Source organism: Mercenaria mercenaria, chromosome 12 (genome assembly GCF_021730395.1).
Source record: "Mercenaria mercenaria strain notata chromosome 12, MADL_Memer_1, whole genome shotgun sequence".
NCBI classification, from domain to species: domain Eukaryota; kingdom Metazoa; phylum Mollusca; class Bivalvia; order Venerida; family Veneridae; genus Mercenaria; species Mercenaria mercenaria.
Genome location: NC_069372.1, coordinates 7,017,263 through 7,039,924, shown reverse-complemented (window position 1 = coordinate 7,039,924; position 22,662 = coordinate 7,017,263). Strand labels below are relative to the sequence as shown.

At 33.4% G+C, this 22,662-nt stretch overlaps 1 protein-coding gene across 1 annotated transcript in view; it reads left to right on the top strand.

Annotated features, from left to right (window-relative positions):
* Nucleotides 1-22,662, top strand: part of LOC123534680 (sodium-dependent serotonin transporter-like) — a 57,228-nt gene that overhangs the window by 9,537 nt on the left and 25,029 nt on the right. The window contains exons 2-6 of the mRNA XM_053519076.1: nucleotides 15,476-15,610; nucleotides 16,361-16,619; nucleotides 17,413-17,551; nucleotides 20,136-20,270; nucleotides 21,146-21,249. Of these exons, the coding sequence (XP_053375051.1) occupies nucleotides 15,476-15,610; nucleotides 16,361-16,619; nucleotides 17,413-17,551; nucleotides 20,136-20,270; nucleotides 21,146-21,249 (772 nt within the window). The remainder of the gene's footprint in view (nucleotides 1-15,475; nucleotides 15,611-16,360; nucleotides 16,620-17,412; nucleotides 17,552-20,135; nucleotides 20,271-21,145; nucleotides 21,250-22,662) is intronic.

Here is a 22,662-nt window from a genome sequence, read left to right as displayed (position 1 = left end):
GCCGATAATTGCCTGTTTTGGTAATGCCGGAGGCAAATGTTTACTGGAAAAATATTTATAGTCATGGGCAGTATCTTATTGTCACCTGTCAAATTGTAGTTTGTACTTTCAACATTTTTATTTTTGCGAACCACTCTTCAATTATAGAGAAATATATTGGGTTTAAATACTTGTATAATGTCAATCAAAGTTTTACTAGGCATCGATTGAATGTCCATTTCATCTATTGTAACAAAATCTCTGTTCAGTTGGGGAAAAAAACTAAAACCAAACTGAAACTGGTAGACTATACTACCAGTACATCAATCATTAACCGACTCTCAGGCCCTTCAGGCCTTTGATTTTGTTGTTAAAAAACAACAGTTGGGGGACAATCACAGTATGTATCTGCTGACTGCTATGTCCTAAAGAATCACTGGGGACTGCCGTGATGTGTATCTGCATGCTGCTGAGGTCATTTCAACCCACTGAGGATGATGGTGTTATTTATCTGGTTTCTGCTCAATTCATTCTTGTAAGCCAATACATTTCATATGTAAGCGAAATGCGTGTCTTTAAATCAGCTGGATGCTTTCGTGATAGACATTTGCTTTTTATTGCGGTCTTCTCAAACTACAGTGAAATGCCATGATAGACACAGACGGCCTTGCAGTGACCGAAGGCAGATCCTGTAAGTCTGCTGATGGCCCTGCAAGCCATTACATATTTCAGCAACGGCAGACTTTTGAGAAATCTGCTTTCTGATGAGATCCTTGCAAGTCATTGCAGACTGTTGAGGTAGACGTCTGCTTTGTGATCAAAACGTGACGTTGAAAAGGCGTTACAGACGTCCGGTATAAGCGTTCTAAGCAATGGAAATGAATAAAACAGGTTATTCATTAAGGATCTCATTTTTAATTCACTCTTAGGACCCACTCAGCATACCTGAATTAAAAAGAGCCATGAAGATCCAAGTTTTCGCATACGCTCGGTCCATTGACAGTTAACCGTTACCATATTGGTATCTCTATGTGAGAAGAAATATCAGCATAATAAAAATAGATAATAAACGGCAAGTACTTACACTTTGAATTTGTTCTTCATATTAAGTTACACAAAACATATAAAACAGATAAAGAAATGAACGGGTAAAAATGTGCTCAGGCAATAGTTCTGACCATTGACTGGCAAGCCATGGAATAAGGATAGTATTTACAAAAGTTCATATATTTTCAAGTAGCAATGTGTAATGCAGACCAGTCAGCAGCATAAATTGAGCCGCGCCATGAGAAAACCAACATAGTGCGTTTGCGACCAGCATGGATCCAGACCAGCCTGTGCATCCGCTTAGTCTGGTCAGGATCAATGTTCGCTTTCAAAGCCTACTGCAATTAGAGAAACCGTTAGCGAACAGCATGGATGTGCGGATGCGCAGGCTGGTCTGGATCCATACTGGTCGCAAACGCACTATGTTGGTTTTCTCAGGGCGCGGCTCAATTATAGACTGGCGATTTATATTTGCATAAGGAGTCAAGTAATAGTACAGAATAATTGGGTGAGGGGTGTGATTAAAAAAACACCTTAAGTTTGTTAATTAAGATACTTAGATACTTAAGGGATCAGAATTTTGAAAGTTAACTTTTTCTTTTTTTAAATATGCTGAGAAACATATTTTTCAGATGATAATATAGCTAATAATTGACCAGCGATTTTGAAAAATAGTTATTACTAAATTCAAAATATTAAACCTAAGCAGTTATTTCAGAGAATATGTAAAGAAAAATTGCAAAATTTTGGACATATTTCAACTATTCCAACTTTAAATTAGAATTTGTTTTCTATTCCCTAGCAACTTTGTACAATGAAACAAAAGAGAGCTTTGGAAACCTAAGGATGTAGGTTTAATGATTAAGTTAATTAATAGCAATCAGTTTGGAATGCAATCGAAACCTTCATGTCAAAGATAGAACATCTTTTCTGATAATTTCCCTTCCTTTTTCCTGGTAAGTCAATACTTATAGGTTAGTAGATTTGTATCGAGAAATATGCACGAGTTCGAATTCTGCAGGGGAAATATTGCGCGACTTTCGGAGCGCAATATTATTTCACGAAAGAATTTCGATGCCGATCTAATAATCGTTTTATTACATATGCATTTATACTTAAAATTATAATATAAGTGATATAAGTTTGTTCTTAAGGTAGTTCTGCACGATCGGATCGAAATTTTTTCTACAATGTAGAATTTGGTTAACACTGATTTTTCAAAATACAGAATATACTTAGAAAATTCAGCAAATAAAAAAGATAGGGTCGTGTGCTTGATTCTTTGCTAAAGTGGTTTGAAAAATTGGACCTCACGCATTTTTTCATAATGGGAGTCTATGGAAAAATCACAACTTTCATAACGTTACGCCATTTACTTCCGGTTTAACAGAATACCTTTAGCCTGAGTAAAAATGAGAATTTTAAAACGCGACAAGATACATGAAACTGATGTCACAAATGACGCCACACACCCGATATGAAATAAGAACGTCAATATGGAAAATTCTAATATGCTTATTTCTGTTTAAACACGCTTACGCTAAAATTACGTCACTTTAAGTGTTTTGTTGCGACCAAGAAAGAGCGCTACTACTATTTTAGATTAAGGGCAAATTAGAATAAAAATAATGTATAGCTAATTTGTGTTTTACCTACATTTTTACACTCAAAATCAGTTATACGTCACCAGAATAGTTCATAATTATTCCGCGGACGTATGACCGCTTTCCGTGTATTAATAACGTTAAAACACATTTTTTTTCTATACATTTTTTCTTATTTCTAATATGCTTGTTTCTGTTAAAACACGCTTACGCTAAAATGACGTCACATTAACGTGCGATGTTTTGTTGCGACCAAGAAAGAGCGCTTCTATATTTTATCTACTGTTTTGGATTAAGGGCATATTAGAATCGAAATAATGTTAGCAAAATCGTATGTTACCTAAATTAATACACTCAAAATAGCTTATACGTCGCCAGAATAATTCACTCAGGCTACGCTGTCGTGAAATTATTCCTCGGGCGTATAAATTCTTTCCGTGTATTAAATGACGTTAAAACACGGGTTTTCTATACATTATTACTTAAGTATTGACGTTTTAGGTTCCATTGAGTATATAAATATGTATATAATAAAGCATACCATGTAGTAGTGTTCATTATCAGAAGTGCAAAGTGCTGATTCAGCTTTATTTATTAACTTTGAGCGTATTTAAATGCAAAAAAAATAAGAATCGTATTTAAATTCAGGGTTACCAAATTGACTTCGTTGGCCTTTTCGTTGGCCTTTACTGAGTGTTAACTTGTTTATATCGGCTTTTAAATAAAACAAGAAGTCTCTTAAAGGTCCATTACTAAGGGAAAGTGAGTTGGCATTTTTTTTCATAGCCAGTGCATAGACTTCTGCAAGACACTAAATAATGAAGATTGGCAGGTCAACATTTACAGAAGGTCTATGGAACTCAAAGAAATGTATGTGTATTATGTTGAAATTTCAATGAATCGACAGAATGACCCCCCAGGTCTTTTTAACTTTCTTCATACTTCATAGAAAAATAATTGTACATATACTGCGATTTATTTCGAATTTCTACATACCAACTTTCATTTTCCAATAAAATGAAATAGTTTCTGTGCTTTGTAAAAGAAATTAAAATGTTCACTTTCCTTAGTATTGGACCTTTAAAAAAAGATACACGGCCGCATTAGTCAATACACACTTACAGCTACGAAACGTGCATTTTACGTACGATCGGGTATTTTATAAGGCAAAACAAAATGTAGCCAGTTTTTAAAGTAAAATTTTCATGTCTTTTACGTAGAACGTATTATACAGAACACATATTTTACATCATAATTATTTTAATCATAATCTAGGAAACTTTGACAAAATTACTTAGACTAAAGGCAAAATGACCATTTTTGAAATCGTCAAGGGATACGAAATTACCAAAATGGAAGTTGACTAGGGACGAGTTGACTTAATTAAATCGTTTACGGAAGTTCACTCCGTAAAGTCGAACTCTGCCACTGGGTATTCAGGGTTTACGACGTTTTACAAGCTCTTGCAGCGGATTATACTGTCTAACAATACAGCAAAACCTTTAAGAAAATATTATCTATTCAATTTGGAAACTTGTGGAAGTTTCTCATGATGGATAAACATGAAACTGTCGTAGATATCTTCTTCAATCGGTATGGAATACGGCAGTTTTCTGTTCAATCGTCAAAATGTGCAAAGCACAAACTCGCAGATAGAAATGGTTCAAAAAGGGCATATACGGAAGCACGACTTTTCTTGCATGTCGGACAGAATTTTCTCAAGATTTTACCAGTGCTGGAAAAACTCATCTTACACTCCGGGGCCATCAGACCGACCTCATTAAGACCTAGGTATCACTCGTCTAATAGTTCAAGGACTACCATAGTGTCTGTTTACATACCACAGTTTCTATTCCCAAACTTTGTTTCCATTTGTTTAAGACTTGATTGAACATAGACAATTCGCAAATAAACAAATCTTAATTTTCATTCATGCATTGTTTACTGCTTGTACCAATTTGAACAAACTGGATTCTTAAAGTTGTAGAGCTACTTCTGCATTTTGCATTTCTGTATGCCAGAGGAACTTAATGCGACGTTTTCATGACGTTTGTTGAAAATGATTTTCTCTTAAACTGTCTTGAAAGTCATATTTTAAAACAGAATGCCTTTGTTGAGGCTATTAACATGTGAAGGTCTGCAGAAAAATCCCTTATGAAAGGCCGGTACGCTGTGTTAACTGCCAATTGCTAAATGACGAATATTTATTACTAAATGTTTTATGCCTAATGCTCGTTGTCAAATGATATAAGCTGATAGCTTTATGTATCTCTTTAACTATTGCATGTAACTTTTGTTTGATTACTTCAAAACATATAATGTTCTATCTGTCTGTCAAGTACATCATCTACCAAAAATAAGAGCACGCGACGGAAAATTTTGACACTAAAATGTATAGCCTTCTTTTGAACGGATTTCAAGAAAGACCTCAAATAATGTTGAATTAATGAAAATAAAGTGGTTTTTTTTTTTCGGATGAGCGCTACGCTTTCTTTCTTCTTTGAAAATTGTCTCCAGGTCGGATGCGTCTGATAATATGAGCTTGTATTCAAACATATTTTTATTGGTTAATTATTTCTACATAAATAGTAACGTACATAGTTCAAACAGTTAGCATTTATTCTTGGCATGTTTTCCCGTAAGCCGGACCCAGATTTTATTCAATGTTATACAGATAAATGACGCTTAAGTTCGAATTCGTACGCACTCTTTTCATAATTCAAAGTTGCGACGGTATAATATGTTTGCCTTTCTGTTTGTGAAATGCTATAACCTTTTAGTATCTGAAAATAATATCAAAAAGGGGCCATATTAGGTCTAGCTTGAAAATCATTTTCAATTTCTTCCTGATCTTCTTTTAGAAAATTAAAAATGCAACAATTTCATTCCTTTGTAAGGATCCAATAGCCTTTCGATGGTTGTTCCTACGCGTGACATATGTCCCTTGTTCATAAATTATTTGGATATGTTCCTTTTAGTCAAGTTTTCATGAATAATGATAAATCAGCCATTTTTTTTAATTTTTAAGTTTGTTAGTTTATTTTTGTTAAAAACTCTTAATTTAAAAAAAAATCATTTTTCTCAAAATATAACTAAGATTTCTTTGCTAATCAATAGCTTTTCCTCGACTCTTTTGCTTTTATTTTACTATTGCTTATGTAGGATTTTTTATTATTTTACCAGACGTCCTGCTTTTCTACAATATGAAATAAAGGAGGAAAGAATAACAAAGTCAAGTCAAGTCAAATATTTTATTGTCATAAACATACATATGTCCATTGCCAAATTACAGTATGGCGGTTTATACATTTATGTACAATATTGTAAGAACAGAAAAGTGTAGTATAAACAATTTTCGTGATATCATATCTCTATGACATAAATTTAACACATATAAACAGAAAATCAAATATAACAATTTTAATACAAAGAACAATTAACATTATTTCTATTTTTGACAATCCCTACACAATTATTTGCTCTACTAAACACCATCAAACAGAGCCGCTTTTTTAACCTCTTCACGTAAAATCTTCAGCAATAGTCTACAGTAATATAATTATATAATTATATTTCCGTTTATTTCATCTGGTATCAAGTTGATTTCATATGTTCTACCAAGACATGTAAAAATCAGCATGATCTTGCAAGTATATAATAGCAGTTTTCAGTCTCAAGTGCTTGAAATATATTTATGCTGGACATAACGTTTAGGCCGAGGAAACACAATCTATGGCGTACTGTTTAGATCAAAAGTCTGAAATCATAATACACGCTGATCATATACTAGATAGATACACACGGTGAATGATGATTTTTAACGCTAGCCGTAAATTTACGTATTAATTACCTCAACCTGTCTGATGCCTGATACGATTCTGTTAGCCCTAGTTTCTGCCTAAAGTAATGCACTCATTTACAATTCTGTATAACTTTGATCAGAGGTCAATACACAATACTATGTAGTGTACCAGACTTGGTAATTACCCTCTTGAACCGCTGGTAATCCATGAATTTACATTTCTATTGCTTGTTTACTTGTTCAATACATATCGGTAACCAACTTGAAATTATTTTTGGCTTTTACGAAACGATTAAATTTTATATTTGTCGAAACGGAACTAATTTAAGCCATGCCCGTTATTTGCAGGAGATAAGTGACCGGTTTGTATTCTTTACGCATAGCAAACATTAAATTGGCAATATAATTTGACATGTGAGAAAGAAGGTGTAAATTAACATCACATCGGCAGAGACATAGGTCATATTGTGACTTATAAGCTTTTGATGGTAAGGAAAGGTCCCAGATGCCCCTCTAGGCACAGATGGGCAGTTGGGTAGTACCAACGACCTTCCGCAAGCCAGTTGGAATGCTTCTTCAAATGAAAGAAGTCTTTGCTTTGCCATTTGCGATTTTTGGATCCATAGCAGTGAAGGGCAAGTGATTCGAGACACCAAAATACGAACGACCTTGACGCTATAGCAGGGTCACAAAAAAAAATATATTAATTATTATTTCAATTTTTTTCATGTGAACGTATAGCAAACAAGCAAATATACTCCTTTAAATAATTGATATAAGTTTAAATTTGTAATAGGAAAGTGTTATATCTGTGACTTTTATCATACAGCTAAAATATATTACATATAAATAAGAAATTAATAAAATTCATAGAAGCCATTGTGGTAGATGTTATTATAACATATCATTCCTACAAAATTAAAACAGAGCTCGTTATTCGTTCTAAACCCTGTTAACTTTTGTCACAGTCGACGTACATATATTAATTTAGTGTGTTATCAATCTTTGATTTACCGACTTTCTCCATATGAATCACAAATAAACAAAATATTTTTGCAAACAAATGTCTTGATTTTTTGTCTATGTATTTGTACTGATAATGGGTCGGGAGATTAAGCTTTCCTTATATTAGTTTGACTAAATACATTCTCAAGAGTGACATATTGTTTGCATATTTCTTTGCAGTACGTTTGCACATTAAGATTGGAGACTTTGATGAAATGAATTTCAAAATAACCTATATACACATAGGAGAAAATCAATCAACGGTTATTTTGCGATAACTCAAGCGCGTGCAAAGTAGTGACGTCATCTTCTATGTAATGATCCAGGTGCGTAACACGAAGTGTAGTTCATGTCGTAAACAGTAGTTACCATTTTTTTCTAACACTTTTGATACTTGTGTGTCGTGTCAGAATCGAAATAACAAGTTTCCAAGTGTGATTTATCGTAGAATAACCCGTGTTTTTCGTTCTTGTGCGAAACAGTATTTAAGCCAGCTGAGCTATGTTCCAGTTTGGTATAGGACTATAATTTATCACAGCAGCATAAAAGGGTCGTTTTGAATCTGGGCTTCATAGATACAAAATAAACTCCGATTACATTTTCATGTAACTTAGTGTGTTATCAATATTCATTATTTTAATTAAATATCCAGTGTTTCTATTAAACAGATTCAAAAATTATATAAATTGCAAACGTGTATTTTACTTTTAACGATGCTAACTGGTGTGGTGTGAACGATAAGTAACTTTGAAACATGAAACATAGAACTATGAACAAATAGCGAATAAACAAAATAACTTTCGTAAATAATTGAACTTAGTATTGTTTCAATAAGTTCTAAAGTTTTCATTTTTATTTATAAAGGGTCAAAAAGAGTACGCTTTGTTTTCATTCACTATTAGTAAGAAACAAAATTTACAGATCAACAATAGCTTATCACTGTTGATCACAACTGCTGAATATTTATTAACAGTCCAGGATAAAAGCTAAAGTCTTTCTGTTTTGTTGAAGAATGGAGTACATGAGGCACAGACGGGTAATTTGTCCGTTGCGTAATGGAGAGGTTAGAGCTTTTTGAAATAATAATTTGTCCGTTGCGTAATGGAGATGTTAGAGCTTTTTGAAATAAGGCAATCTGAAGACTTCTATTTATGACTTATATTATATATTAAAAAAGAAATTAATGAAATTCATAAAAGCAATTGTGGTATTATAACATCATTCCTACAAAATTAAAACAGAGCTCGTTTAACTTTTTTCACAGTCGATGTACATATAATTTAGTGTGTTATCAATCTTTGAAGGTTTTTAAAAACAGAATGATTTACCCACTTTACTATATTCACGACAGCAGTTTAACGCTCTACATGAATCACAAATAAACAAAATATTTTTGCAAATAAACGCCATGATTTTTTGTCTCATCAATTTGTAGTGTATTTGTATTGATAATGGGTCGGGAGATTAAGCTTTCTTTTCATTAGTTTGACTAAATACAGTCTCAAGAGTGACATATTGTTTGCATATTTCATTGCAGTACGTTTACACATTAGGAATGAGGAACTTTATGAAATAATATTTCAAAATCAGACATCAGTTACGCAACATTTGTATTTGTTGTGTACTCGTAAGTTAAAAGAATTGAACCGTTATGCAATTTGCCGTTTCGATTATATGTTATGAGATTTTGGCATATCCCGGATGGCTTCATACACGCCCAAAGACGGGTTAACCGCTATGATGTTTGGTTTTCACGAGAGAAAGACATTTTAATATTACACGTAAAACTAACAAACAAAATGTTTTTGGCAATGGCTTCAAAAACTACTTTCCATCTTGAAAGTTTTTGTATATAATTAACCGGCCCAAATTTTCAAGAGGTGTTTCTACCACCGGTACTCACATTCCTTTACGTACATGTTTTGTCAATTTTGTCTACCTCTCTTACATTTTAAGATATCCTTAAATGTTGTGAAAATTTAAATCTTCTACACATCCATACATACATTGATTTGTAGTTTTGTTTCGGGTAGGCATTTTCTTGACACTTCAATTATTCTAGATGAAAATACACTGAATAAAATATAATCAAAATGTACATGTTTATGGATATTTGAAGCAACCCGCCTGCTATAACTTGCCACTACAGTTTCTATTTGTTGCGGGCTACTTTGCCATGTGTAACTCTGCCTGTGTTTGCTGTGCTCTGTAATTCCAGGAAATCTGATTGTTTATATCCGCATCTGTTACCGAACCAGGACTTGAAACTGTGCATGTATATCGTTATCACTAGCAAATAACTCGAGAAAAAAATTTTATATGCTAATTCTTGTTATGGGTCCATTGCTGTCTCTTATCTGCAGGTAAGGCAAATTTCTAAAAACTTGATAATAGATAAACTCCTACGGTATAAGGATAGGTGCAAAGTATATTCATAGAAAATCCACATCAAGTGAAATTTAGAGACAAATTAAGGAATACGAGCTGTTAAATTTGGAATCAAGCGGAACATGGACAAGGCTCGGAGAATAACATTGTCCAACCGTTCAAAGAGCATTATGTAAAAATAATGTTTTGTAGTTTATTCAAAATAAATTTCACGTGCAAGTATTCAAACACTTACATAAGTATTAAACAGAATTTTTTCAAACAAAAGGAAGCAAGCACTTGAGAACGGAGCTAAATTTTACAACATGAACTGTTGCTTCAACTTTTTCTAAAGTCATTACAAACAGGATTTTTTTAATAAACAGTAAAGAATCTGTGCGCATGTTGATTAACTCCCTTTCAAAGAAAATCATAATTTCAAATATTAATACATCAATGTAAAAAGTGCACCAACAAAAAATGATCAAAATAAAAACAACCTCGCAGCTCAGTTTCCATAATAACTGATGCTAAGATGCGAAAACTGTTGTTTTAAATAATTCAAATATTGCATTTATACATTGCTCAGGCAAAAAAAAATGAAAATAGTATGGTGTATAATGAAATCCGTTATAATATGTTTTTGTAAAAGAAAGAAAACTGAAAGCATCACGTGTTGTACAGAATGAGCTGAAAGTAGGATTATAATTTGTGTTCGTCTAATACTACATCAGTCGAGTACTCTTGCAGTTGCTGTCGTTATAATGTTTTCTTGTTTCTATGGATCTTCTCTTACTTTGAACTTGGTCCCGAAGAGTATTTCTTAAATTCTGAAATACGTGTTTATCGTAAGTTTTAATTTCAGATTCCAGTCAATTGGTGTCAATAACTTTGTATATATTAGATTTTCTTCCTTCTTACAGTCTCATCCACATGCATACAAAAATAAACTCTATAAAAATATACATAAAAACAAAATGTACATGGCCACTATACAATTTACGGTGCCCCTAAAGTGACATGTTACACACTTTTTTTCCAGTTAGGTAATGTGAGACTTTTTTTTATTTCGTTTAAACGAAATGATTTCGTTTTAACGAAATCATTTCGTTTAAACGAAATAAGTTATTTCGTTTAAACGAAATCATTTCGTTAAAACGAAATCATTTCGTTTAAATGAAATAAAAAAAGTCTCACATTACCTAATTGGAAAAAAGTGTGTAACATGTCACTTTAGGGGCACCGTAACAATAAGAATGACAAGCGAATATTATCGCACACGTAATTACATTCCTACACATACATTTATATCATATTATTGTCAGTTCAAAAGGATACGGAGATATTCAAAAGCACAGAAGCCTGAAATTCTATCCATAAGCTACCACAAGTCTATATACAAAAACAGACCCCTTCCATGTTTTTTATATGGAGGGGGGGTCTTCTTTGTATATAAACTTATGGTGGCTTATGGATAGAATTTCAGGCTCCTGTGTTCAATAGACAAGCCAATTCCTATAGATAAGCTATTTCATTTATATGTAGAATACGACAATTCAAAAGGAATTAAGAAACTAGACTACAGTCTACAGCTAACTAATTATATATTTATCAAATATCTGGAAAGAACTTTTCAGCGCGACATTTATGTTGTTTTAATGGATCTATTTATTTTTCACCTTGAACATTTCAGCTTGGGACGTTCCAGTACACCATCTTTCATAGTTTCGGGTTTTGTGAATATATCGTTTGGATATGGTGCCTGCTTTTAACCTTTACCCTGCCGAATTTCTAAAATGGACTGGTCCATCATTCAATATGGGCAACAACATTTATTATTCAAAGGGGTATTTACTGATAATTTACTGACAATAGCGAACAGTGCAGACCATAATAATCTGTCTGCACTGGTCGCAAAGGCAAAACTAATTGCCGCCAGCGAGCTTAATGTTAAATTTTGACTTTATAGTTTCTGTGATATGCAGGCTCCATACTCTAAATTGTAGCTTCTTAGATTTAGTATATTATTCTAACTAACATTTAGGGCTAGTCCATTCTTTTAATTGATGATTACGTGCCACTTTTCACAGAATTGTACTCTAGTGTCTCTTTGAATGTTCCATATACACTGTCATATGAGCATATCTGCGGACTATATATGAATCAATTGTCTTACCCAAAGCTCTCTACGGCAGTCAGGTATGGAATACTTTGATAGAATCACATATCACAATGCTGGAAAGGGCCCACGCGCAGTGCGTCAAATTCATACAAGGACTACAGAAATATGCTCGCACTGATATAGCTTTGAGCTGTCTTGGTATTTTACCTATAACAATTCTTATAGACAAATGCAAACTTTTACTTTTCGGTCAGTTATGCTTACTTGATTCTCAAGTATAACATTAAAAAAGTATTTAGCCACATACTAATATCGTACATGAATAACCCAAGAAAAAGTAAAGGGTTCATGCCTGACATATATAGAGTCTTAGGGAAATATGGCTTATGTAATGTGTTGTCTAATTATGTAAATTATGACTGTTTTCCTAATAATAATAGATGGAAAACAATTGTTAAAAAGGCAGTTAAAATGTACAATGAATTCGAATGGAAATCAAGAATATGTAGTGACAATGTACTATACAGTTTTTTAACAATACACTACAGGTATATTCCTTGTAATCTATGGAAATTCTGTCAAATTTACAGAAACTACCACTATGAATGTGTCAGCGCAATGAAATTAATGTGCATTTTTTTTCACAAAGATTTATGACGGAGTGCACACAGTGTCGTATTGTAACGAACAATAGTTCTCTACACTTAGTTATGTTCTGTCCAATCAATGGCACTCGTAGGTCATATCTTTGGTCAAAATTATCCAATGACTTAGGCATTGAAACGTTTGACCAGTTTTGTAGTGCAGCCCCCGAGCAACAAATGTTAGAAATGTTTAAGGGCTTTACAGCCTTTGACTTGACTGATAAACAAGAGTGAAATGTATGAAATCATGTCTTAATTACATGCACAAAATTTCGCAGTGTTAATCAAACACTACCATCAAATGGCTTGTGGCCTCTATTCTATTATGTCTGGATATAATTACAACTAGCGGGTAATAGTTTTTATTAATGATATGTACAATATTGTAAATAGACTACTATTATTGGATTTCGAACATGGGACCGTGGCGTATACGTTCTCCTCTGTTTTTACCGTAGTAGTTCCATACGTTAAAGGGCAATCACGGCAGCTCAATGACCGAAATCGAATTATAGCTATAAATTTAAGTTATCAACCATGTTTAAATGTTGATTTCATTGTACAGTATGATTTACAATTTTTCATTTAACACATCTCTTCTGCTTTTATTTGTTAACTAAATGCTTATATTTGGTTTCGATAAGCTTTTAAAACTTAACAAATGCGCAGATTTTACGACTCGTGTGATGCAATTATCATTCCTCACATATGTATACCTGTTTCTGTTACACATATATGTAGATATAATATACATATGTGTTTGCATCTCATTTATAATTGTAATTGATAATCGATATTCATCTTAATATGCAATTGTGATTTGTACATTGAAGTTATATTGAACCTATTGTTTTGTAATTATGCTTTGTAAATTGAAATGTTATATTATAATATGTACTCTTCAATCTTTGGAGCCAATAAAGATATCTATCTATCTATCTATCTATCTATCTATTAAACAGATTCAAAAATTATATAAATTGCAAACGTATATTTTACTTTTAACGATGCTACCTGGTGTGACGTGAACTGTTGCTTCAACTTTTTCTAAAGTCATTACAAACATAATAAACAGTAAAGAATCTGTGCGCATGTTGATTATCTCTCTTTCAAAGAAAATCATAATTTCAAATATTAATACATCAATGTAAAAAAATGCACCAACAAAAAATGATCAAAATAAAAACAACCTCGCAGCTCAGTTTCCATAATAACTGATGCTAAGATGCGAAAACTGTTGTTTTAAATAATTCAAATATTGCATTTATACATTGCTCAGGCAAAAAAATGAGAATGGTATGGTGTATAATGAAATCCGTTATAATATGTTCTTGTAAAAGAAAGAAAACTGAAAACATCACTTGTTGTACAGAATGAGCTAAAAGTAGGATTATAATTTGTGTTCGTCTAATACTACATCAGTCGAGTACTCTTGCAGTTGCTGTCGTTATGATGTTTTCTTGTTTCCATGGATCTTCTCTTACTTTGAACTTGGTCCCGAAGAGTATTTCTTAAATTCTGAAATACGTGTTTATCGTAAGTTTTAATTTCAGATTCCAGTCAATTGGTATCAATAACTTTGTATATTTTAGATTTTCTTCCTTCTTACAGTCTCATCCACATGCATACAAAAATAAACTCTATAAAAATATACATAGAACAAAATGTACATGGCCACTATACAATTAGAATGACAAGCGAATATTATCGCACACGTAATTACATTCCTACACATACATTTTGTATATCACATTATTGTCACTTCAAAAGGATGCGGAGATATTCAATAGCACAGAAGCCTGAAATTTTATCCATAAGCCACCACAAGTCTATATACAAAAACAGACCCCTTCCATGTTTTTTTATATGGAGGGGTGTCTTTTTTGTATATAGACTTGTGGTGGCTTATGGATAGAATTTCAGGCTCCTGGGTTCAATAGACAAGCCAATTCCTATAGATAAGCTATTTCATTTATATGTAGAATACGACAATTCAAAAGGAATTAAGAAACTAGACTACAGTTTATATTTGCATAAAGAGCTAACTAATTATATATTTATCAAATATCTTGAAAGAACTTTTCAGCGCGACATTTGTGTTGTTTTAATGGATCTTTTTATTTTTCACCTTGAACATTTCAGCTTGGGAAGTTCCAGTACACCATCTTTCATAGTTTCGGGTTTTGTGAATGTATCGTTTGGATATGGTGCCTGCTTTTAACCTTTACCCTGCTGAATTTCTAAAATGGACTGGTCCATCATTCAATATGGGCAATACCATTTATTATTCAAAGGGGTATTTACTGAAAATTTACTGACAATAGCGAACAGTGCAGACCATAATAATCTGTCTGCACGGATGTGCAGACTGATCTTGGTCTGCACTGGTCGCAAAGGCAAAACCAATTGCCACCAGCGGGCTAAAGGTTAAATTTTGACTTTATAGTTTCTGTGATATGCAGGCTCCATACTCTAAATTGTAGCTTCTTAGATTTAGTATATTATTTTAACTAACATTTAGGGCTAGTCCATTCTTTTAATTGATGATTACGTGTCACTTTTCACAGAATTATACCCTAGTGTCTCTTTGAATGTTCCATATACACTGTCATATGAGCATGTCTGCCTGCGGATATCTCTCAATTTTATTTTGGTACTTGTATTGTAACATATGTTAATGTTAAGTTCTACTCAACTCGGGGCTAGAGGGCGTGGACGGTAGCATGCATTTCCACTACCTTTCATGAACATGCTCAATCAAACCGAGACTGCAACATTTTCATTTTTGTCGCGTCGCGAGACCTATGGGCTCTTTTTTCTGTTTTATATATTACGTAAAAAGGTATCTGGCGGTATTTCAATCGACACTGTCTTTTTATACCGTATATATATTTCAACATTTCAGGCGCGTTCCTTATTCCTTACCTGGTTATGTTGGTATTTAGTGGCTTTCCCTTGTTCTACATGGAACTGGCGCTAGGACAGTATCAAAGATGCGGATGTATTACTGTGTGGAAGAGAATATGTCCCGTATTTAAAGGTTTGTTCTTTCAAATCAAGCTTTAGAACATGAAGGAAGGGAAAGGACAGTTCGGAAAGTTGACCAAACAAATTATTATAGAAACGCTAGTCGGTGTGTTGGCCCCTGTTTTGCGATATATTTAAGACATTTACAGTATTATTGTTACTCATATAAATTTTATTGGAAATTACGTTCATTACATACTCTTGCAAGCTTGAATAGAATATAATACATCTTGACTGTTTTTTCCACTGACTAAAAGGAATAATTATATTTATTGATTGGAAGAAATGTCACATATTTTCGTGATTTCTTTTATCGTCAAATAATGGTGTTTTATACTATGATTTTACTTCTTAAAAAAAAAAAAACGTTTACGGGTAATCATTAAATCGTGAACCTTTGTCGTGAAAAATAACTGTACCCGGTTTTAAATGTAAACTAGTTCTCACTTGCTACGAAGTCGGTGATTTTAGAGAATATGGTTTGATCAGACTTTCGACCCGTGATGATAATTGGCATATTCCGTTCGATTATGTATTATCCTTATGCAATATCGGCAATCGCAGGTTATTATTAAAATGCGCGACCAAATGATTATGCACGGAAATTGCCGATTGTCATTACTGGTCAAGCATCTTAATACAAGCTGTAACTTCACTACGTTCATAAATTATATATGACTTTCGGGTTTTTAATGTTGAGTGGACTGGAAACTTTATTAGTACATTTTTTTATACAATTTTTAACATTTTCTTTTTTTAACAGGTATTGGACTTGGAATCTGTATAATTGCCACATACGTTTCTTGGTACTACAATACGATAATCAGCTGGGCCCTATTTTATTTCTTTTCATCGATGAGGGCGGAAGTGCCGTGGAAAACGTGCAACAATACGTGGAACACCGACATGTGTCTGGATAGTGAAGCAAGACGCGCCTTTTATGCAAGGAATAGGAATATGTCTGATGAAGAATTAAAGGAACTAAAAAAGAACTACACGACCCCCAACGAAGAATTCTTTGAGTAAGATATGATTTGTCATAGTTGTATGAATCACCCGGTCGATTCCCTCGCACTGATTGATATGTGAATAATGAATGTCTATTAAAGGTGTAACAATACAATGAAAGAATAATTATCCAGAGTATGTTTTCTTATGGTAGAAAAGTTTTCATACACGTACAGTGGAGATTACGGATACTATATCAATAAGTATATATATAAATGCCTAAATCTTTCTCGTAGAGATGACATATTGTATAAGATGATAATATAATCGTCATAATCCCTAAAGATGTACATGTATCCAATAGACATATCCTGATTAATCACGGCATCAAAGAATAATGAATATATGAAAAATGATCTGATTTCTAATTTGAGGAATTTTGAGGTTCTATCAATGCCTGAAAATAACCTAAATTTAGTGTTATGTAAGCGTTCATTTGACAGGATTGCCATTCAGATTGATAAACGTGCATTTGAAATTATTTTGTTATCATTTATTTCAAATCATCGAAATATTGGGAGTTATTTATTTATCCAAAATCAAAACATTTTAGCGGTTTAGACCAATTTGCGTGATATTATTTGATTTTAATCAGTGAACGATCAGCCTTCTTTTATACTAATCAATTAGCGTTTCCCCTTAACTGAGACAATGATAAGAGCCAATGATTACCGAAATCTTTTTTAAACTGTTTAATCTGTTTAATCAAGCATACTGAATAGGGAAAATATACTATTTCTGGTAATGTACCTATAAAATAATACTCTTATACGTATTGCTCAGTTTTATGTTGTCTTCTTTTTTCAGGAAAGAGGTTCTAGGTCTTACTGACGAGTACAATATAGATCATTTAGGTCCAGTTAGATGGCAGCTAGCATTATGTTTAATGGGCGTTTTTACCATCGTGTATTTCGCAATGTGGAAAGGAGTGAAAAGCTCTGGAAAGGTACCCATTGCTATTTAACAAATGTCTGCCCGGTCATTCTTCAATTTCTGGGTATACTTAACCAGCTGTACGTAGCGTAACTGTTCATAGACGTTGAACGTTTAAATAGACACGTTATAGCACGTTCTAGACAAAGTTCTAAGACCTCTGTATTTGCCCTGCTTGCAAAATATTTGCGTTTGATGATCAGATAGATGCTTCATGAATGGAAAATGCGTATGTACTTAAAATATTAGTATGCTATGCTGATCGATAAATTGTGTGAAAAGTCGTCTGCTAATCTTTGCAGCAGACGGCGACATTACTATTTGGAATTGTGTTTTAAACTTTAGGTTCTAGAATAGTCTTTTAATAGTTGTCAAAGTTATTCAATTAATTAGAGTATGAACAGAAACTCCCGAGTAGTTAAAAGAAATATGACCTTGGTGTGTTTAGATTTCCTTTCTGGGGGTTGTTTATTTATCTATCCCACTTTTGCTATTCAGGAGTCTGTTTACCTTAGATTTGCAAAGCTGGGGGTTATTTACGTGAATTTTCTGTTCAACTCTTCGAAAAGTATTATTCCTTATTGCTTCTCAATGCAACATACACTTTGAAGACAAAAGAGATGACACCGGGACTTCCTTAAAAACATTGCTTCACCTGGCAGAAATATCTTATTTACACTGTCCTGAAACTTGAAATAAGTGGGGGAGGGTTGGGGGGCAGTGCGCGCAATTAACCGGTTTAAGCTCCCCAACTGACTGTTCCAAGGCGATGTCCCACAGTGTACCTTTATATATTTTTGTCCTCGTCGTCTGTCTGTTTTGCCTTGAGCAACTATGTTTCTTATGCGTGCATCGTTTACACTTACAAACATACGTTGCTATGGCGCTTTGCAGGCTGTGTTTTGGGAACATGGCTATTTCCATTGGTGCATTATCCTTTGCTTCAGTCCCTACCATTGTTTTTCAGGTCTTTAGTAACATTTTGTTAATACATTTGTATTTGTTACAACGGACAACGCCAGAGTAGCCACCTTTTTTCTGCATTATCATTCCTTAGGCTTATGAGTGGAGTTCATCCATTTTCAATCACAATTAATTTAGACTCGGCACCTGAGCAGATCATCAGACTGTTTATTTCTCAAATATATATTCCTTTGTACCCCTTAACTATTCACAATGGCATTGTTAATTCACAATATACAAATGTAAATGTCGACGAATTTTACATATATTAAATTAGATAAAAATGTCAGTTTCATTAAAGTTATCAATTGAAGCTCAACTAATTTATCCACGATTATCATGGATAATATTATTTATTTATTTACTTATTTATTTAATTCCTAAACATGTACCTTTTTCGATAAGTTTGAGAAAACTACCAGTCTATGGTCTATTTTAAGAAAGCTAATGTTAAGATTATTGCAGAAATTTTAGTATTTAGAAAGCTATTTCAAAGGAAATAACCAATGTCATAACATTTTGAATAAATCCATAGAGTTTTCTCTAAATATTGGCACAGCGACTGAAGAAAAACTCGCGGGGGAAAAAACGTTCGGAGTAAGTTTAGTTTGTCCCAGCGTCCACAGTCCGTTTGGTTTTCAATCCGTTAACTTCTGTCTGTAAACGCATTTGGTTATCTACAACTACTGACTATATTTCCCCCGCTGATCCACATGTTTATAGCTATTCTTCACTAAAATGCAGATAATAACAATGCAGATGTAGTTCGAAACTTCATCATCTAATTGGTTTTTGGTTACCTCATCTTTGAAATTTACCAATAGCAATGTTGTTTTCAAAGACGGGCTGGTGACACGGAGCAATGTACTGTTTGGTATATCCAGTTTTGAAACTATAAGTAGTTTGACACAAATAAACCCAGACGTTTTTATCTTATTAAGAAAAAATTTCTGTTCCTTCTCTTTCAATTTTATGTCAGTAATGATAACTTGTTCTTGGAGCAATTCCAACATATTTTGTTAAACTATAGGATATAGATAGGTACTGAATTTCAAATTAGTTACCACAGGGAAACAGCACGAACCTTTAGCCTGCTTGCGGCAAGTGATTTTGCAATTGCGACCAGTGCAGACAAAGATCAGCCTACAAGTCCGTGACGGCTGTAAGGTCTGCACTGTTAACTTTTCAATCTGTACATTTTCAGTGAACACCCCTTCAAATAAAAACCCTTTAAATGATAAATGGTACTGCCCAACTTGAATGATAGACGACCAGTCGATTTTAGAAATTTAAACTTAAATGGAACTTAAATTACTGAAAACACTGCACATGTATTTGTAAACGTTGTGCCAATTTAAAAGTTCAAAATCTAGAGTTTTTCCTCCCAATTTCAAATCTTTTACAATGATACTTATTGATAGATAAATTGTTTTATGCAAGTCTCCACGGGGACATGAAGACAGGCATATTTAATTCCGGTTAAGGGTACGGAGAGTACGGCATTTACTGGCTCCAATCGCAAACAAAGAAAATTGTTTAAACAAATATTTTATTCGAAATTTGAACCTGTTCACTTCTGTGGGCGTGTGTTGGCTTGGTCAAGCACTGCATAAATCTTTTACACATGTTTTCAGGCGGTATGGATAACAGCAACTATGCCCTACGTTGTTCTGATAATATTACTTGGTGTTGGAATATCATTAGACGGCGCAGGAGACGGTATCAAATATTTCATCACTCCAACTTTCGCAAGACTAGGTGATTATAAAGTAAGTATTATATTTCTATTGGGACTAACTTTAAATTTAATGGAAATTTCACCAACTGCAGATGTAACTTAAACTAGAAATTATTATTGAAATACATTTCAGCAAAAAACGTTATATAGCAGGATTTTGTAGCACTAAATATAAAGAAAAAGGGAAGAATGTTGTTTATTTCTTGATACATGATAAAATAGTAAGGTCTGTAAGTAAGCTGGCGGCACTGAAACTAAACTGTTGTAAAGACAGAAGTGGAGCTGATATTGCCTTATGGATCAGACTCCGAAGACTGAATCATGCATTATATGTGATATTATGTACAGTCCCTAGATTGCATTATTCATTATTTATGATAATATATGCAGTCCGTAGATTGCATTATTCATTATTTGTGATAATATATGCAGTCCGTAGAAAGCATCATGCATTATGTATGATAATATATGCAGTCCGTAGACAGCATCATGCATTATGTATGATAATATATGCAATCCATAGACATGCATTACTTGTGATATTATGTACAGTCCTTTGGATTATATCATACATTATTTATGATAATATATGTAGTTCGAAGACTGCATCATGCATTATTCGTGATATTATATAAAAGTCCGAATACTGCATCATGCATTATTTGTGACGTTATGTAAAGTCCGGAAAGGGATCATGCATTATTGTCGATGAACATACTGTCAACTCATTATGATTAAATAATATCACTCTGATTTTTAACAAAAATATAATTCATTTGAAAATAATAAAGTTAACGGCTTAGGCCACATACCAGAATGACAGGCAATATTTCAAATATTTTGCTGAATGGGTGACGCCAAACACCATCTAATACAAATAATTTACATGTGATGTTACTTTTACAGGTGTGGGTAGACGCAGCCGCACAGATATTCTTCTCTCTCGGGCCTGGATTTGGCGTGCTTCTTGCCCTATCAAGCTACAATAAGTTCTCGAACAACTGTTTCAGGTAATATTTCAAAACCTTATGATAAAGTTCAATATCCACTAAACATGGGAGTTTTGTTTGTTTTACGTCACACCGTCACAATTATAGGTCATATGACAAGTTGAGAAAGACCCCAGTTGCCCGTCCGTGATAAATTAATGCGCGGAAGCTGAATGGCTTCTTCACATGAAGAATGCAACGCCACAAGTGAGGCTCGAACCCACATCGTTGAGGGGCAAGTAAAGCAAAGTCAGCGAACCTAACCACTAGGCCATTGAGGCCCCTAAATTTTGAGGGCCAAACAATATATATTGTAACAACAGTCTAGATGTGATTAAACAACGCTGTGTCTATAAACATTGTCGAAAATGCTGTGAAAACTGCCAATATTTAATCAGACTGGAAACGATACGTCTATTTATTATACCCATACAAATTCTGTCTGAAAATGGCTAAGAACGCAGGAAATTTTAATTGAAGTGGTCATATGGCGAGTTAAGAAAACCCCAAGGTTCCCGCCCGTGATCCTAATGTATAAACTGTCAATATTCAATCAGATCTATATATTTCCGTGTGCGGTTTTAAATAGTGAAAACTTTTTAATCATAGTTTATTATCCTTTTGGAGATAACTTTACGGTACTTATAATTTGAAACTGTTTCGATTTTAAAAGTGTCTCACGTCTTAAAATAATAACTTATTTTGGCATATATGCAGTTTTAAATGGTATATCAAAGACATTAGGTAAAAGCAATATTCTTTACATGAAGTACAATGCTTTTTAAAAGAAAACGTAAAATTATAGTTGGTCAAATAAGATTATATAAATAAGTAGGACCATGTCAATTGCACTCATACCAAGGATAACACAAAAAAGGGGAAGCCTCTAATGTCCATTGTGGTCCTATTGTAATAAGTGATTGACATAGATAAGCATGAAATTATAGATAAGAATACTAGATGGTCCACATGACACCAAACAAGTAGAGTTTCACCTGAGTTTTGAAAGTATTCAGCCTGGGTATGTTCTGAGACATGTAGGATGACTGTTCGAAAGGCTGCATCCACCATAAGAAAAGGACTTCTTGCCAAAGAATCCAACATTTTGGGACAGCAAAAGATCCGTCATCATTAAATCGTGTGTTGTAAGAATGTAAAGAGCCTTGAGGAATAAAGTGTTCTCTCATATATTCAGGTGCTTAGACCATTCTTGATTTTAAAAACATGACAAAGGGATATTTGCTGCACTCATTCATCAACTGGTAACCAGTTTAATGTCAAGTGTTCAGCATCAATATGTCTTCTTTGTTCAAGATTAAGAAAAAATCTTAACATATTATTTTGGGTAACCTGAAGTTAACATTTCAGTTGTTTTGAATATAAGCAAAGATAAAACTATTGTGAATATTATCCACTTTACGACTTATGTCAAAA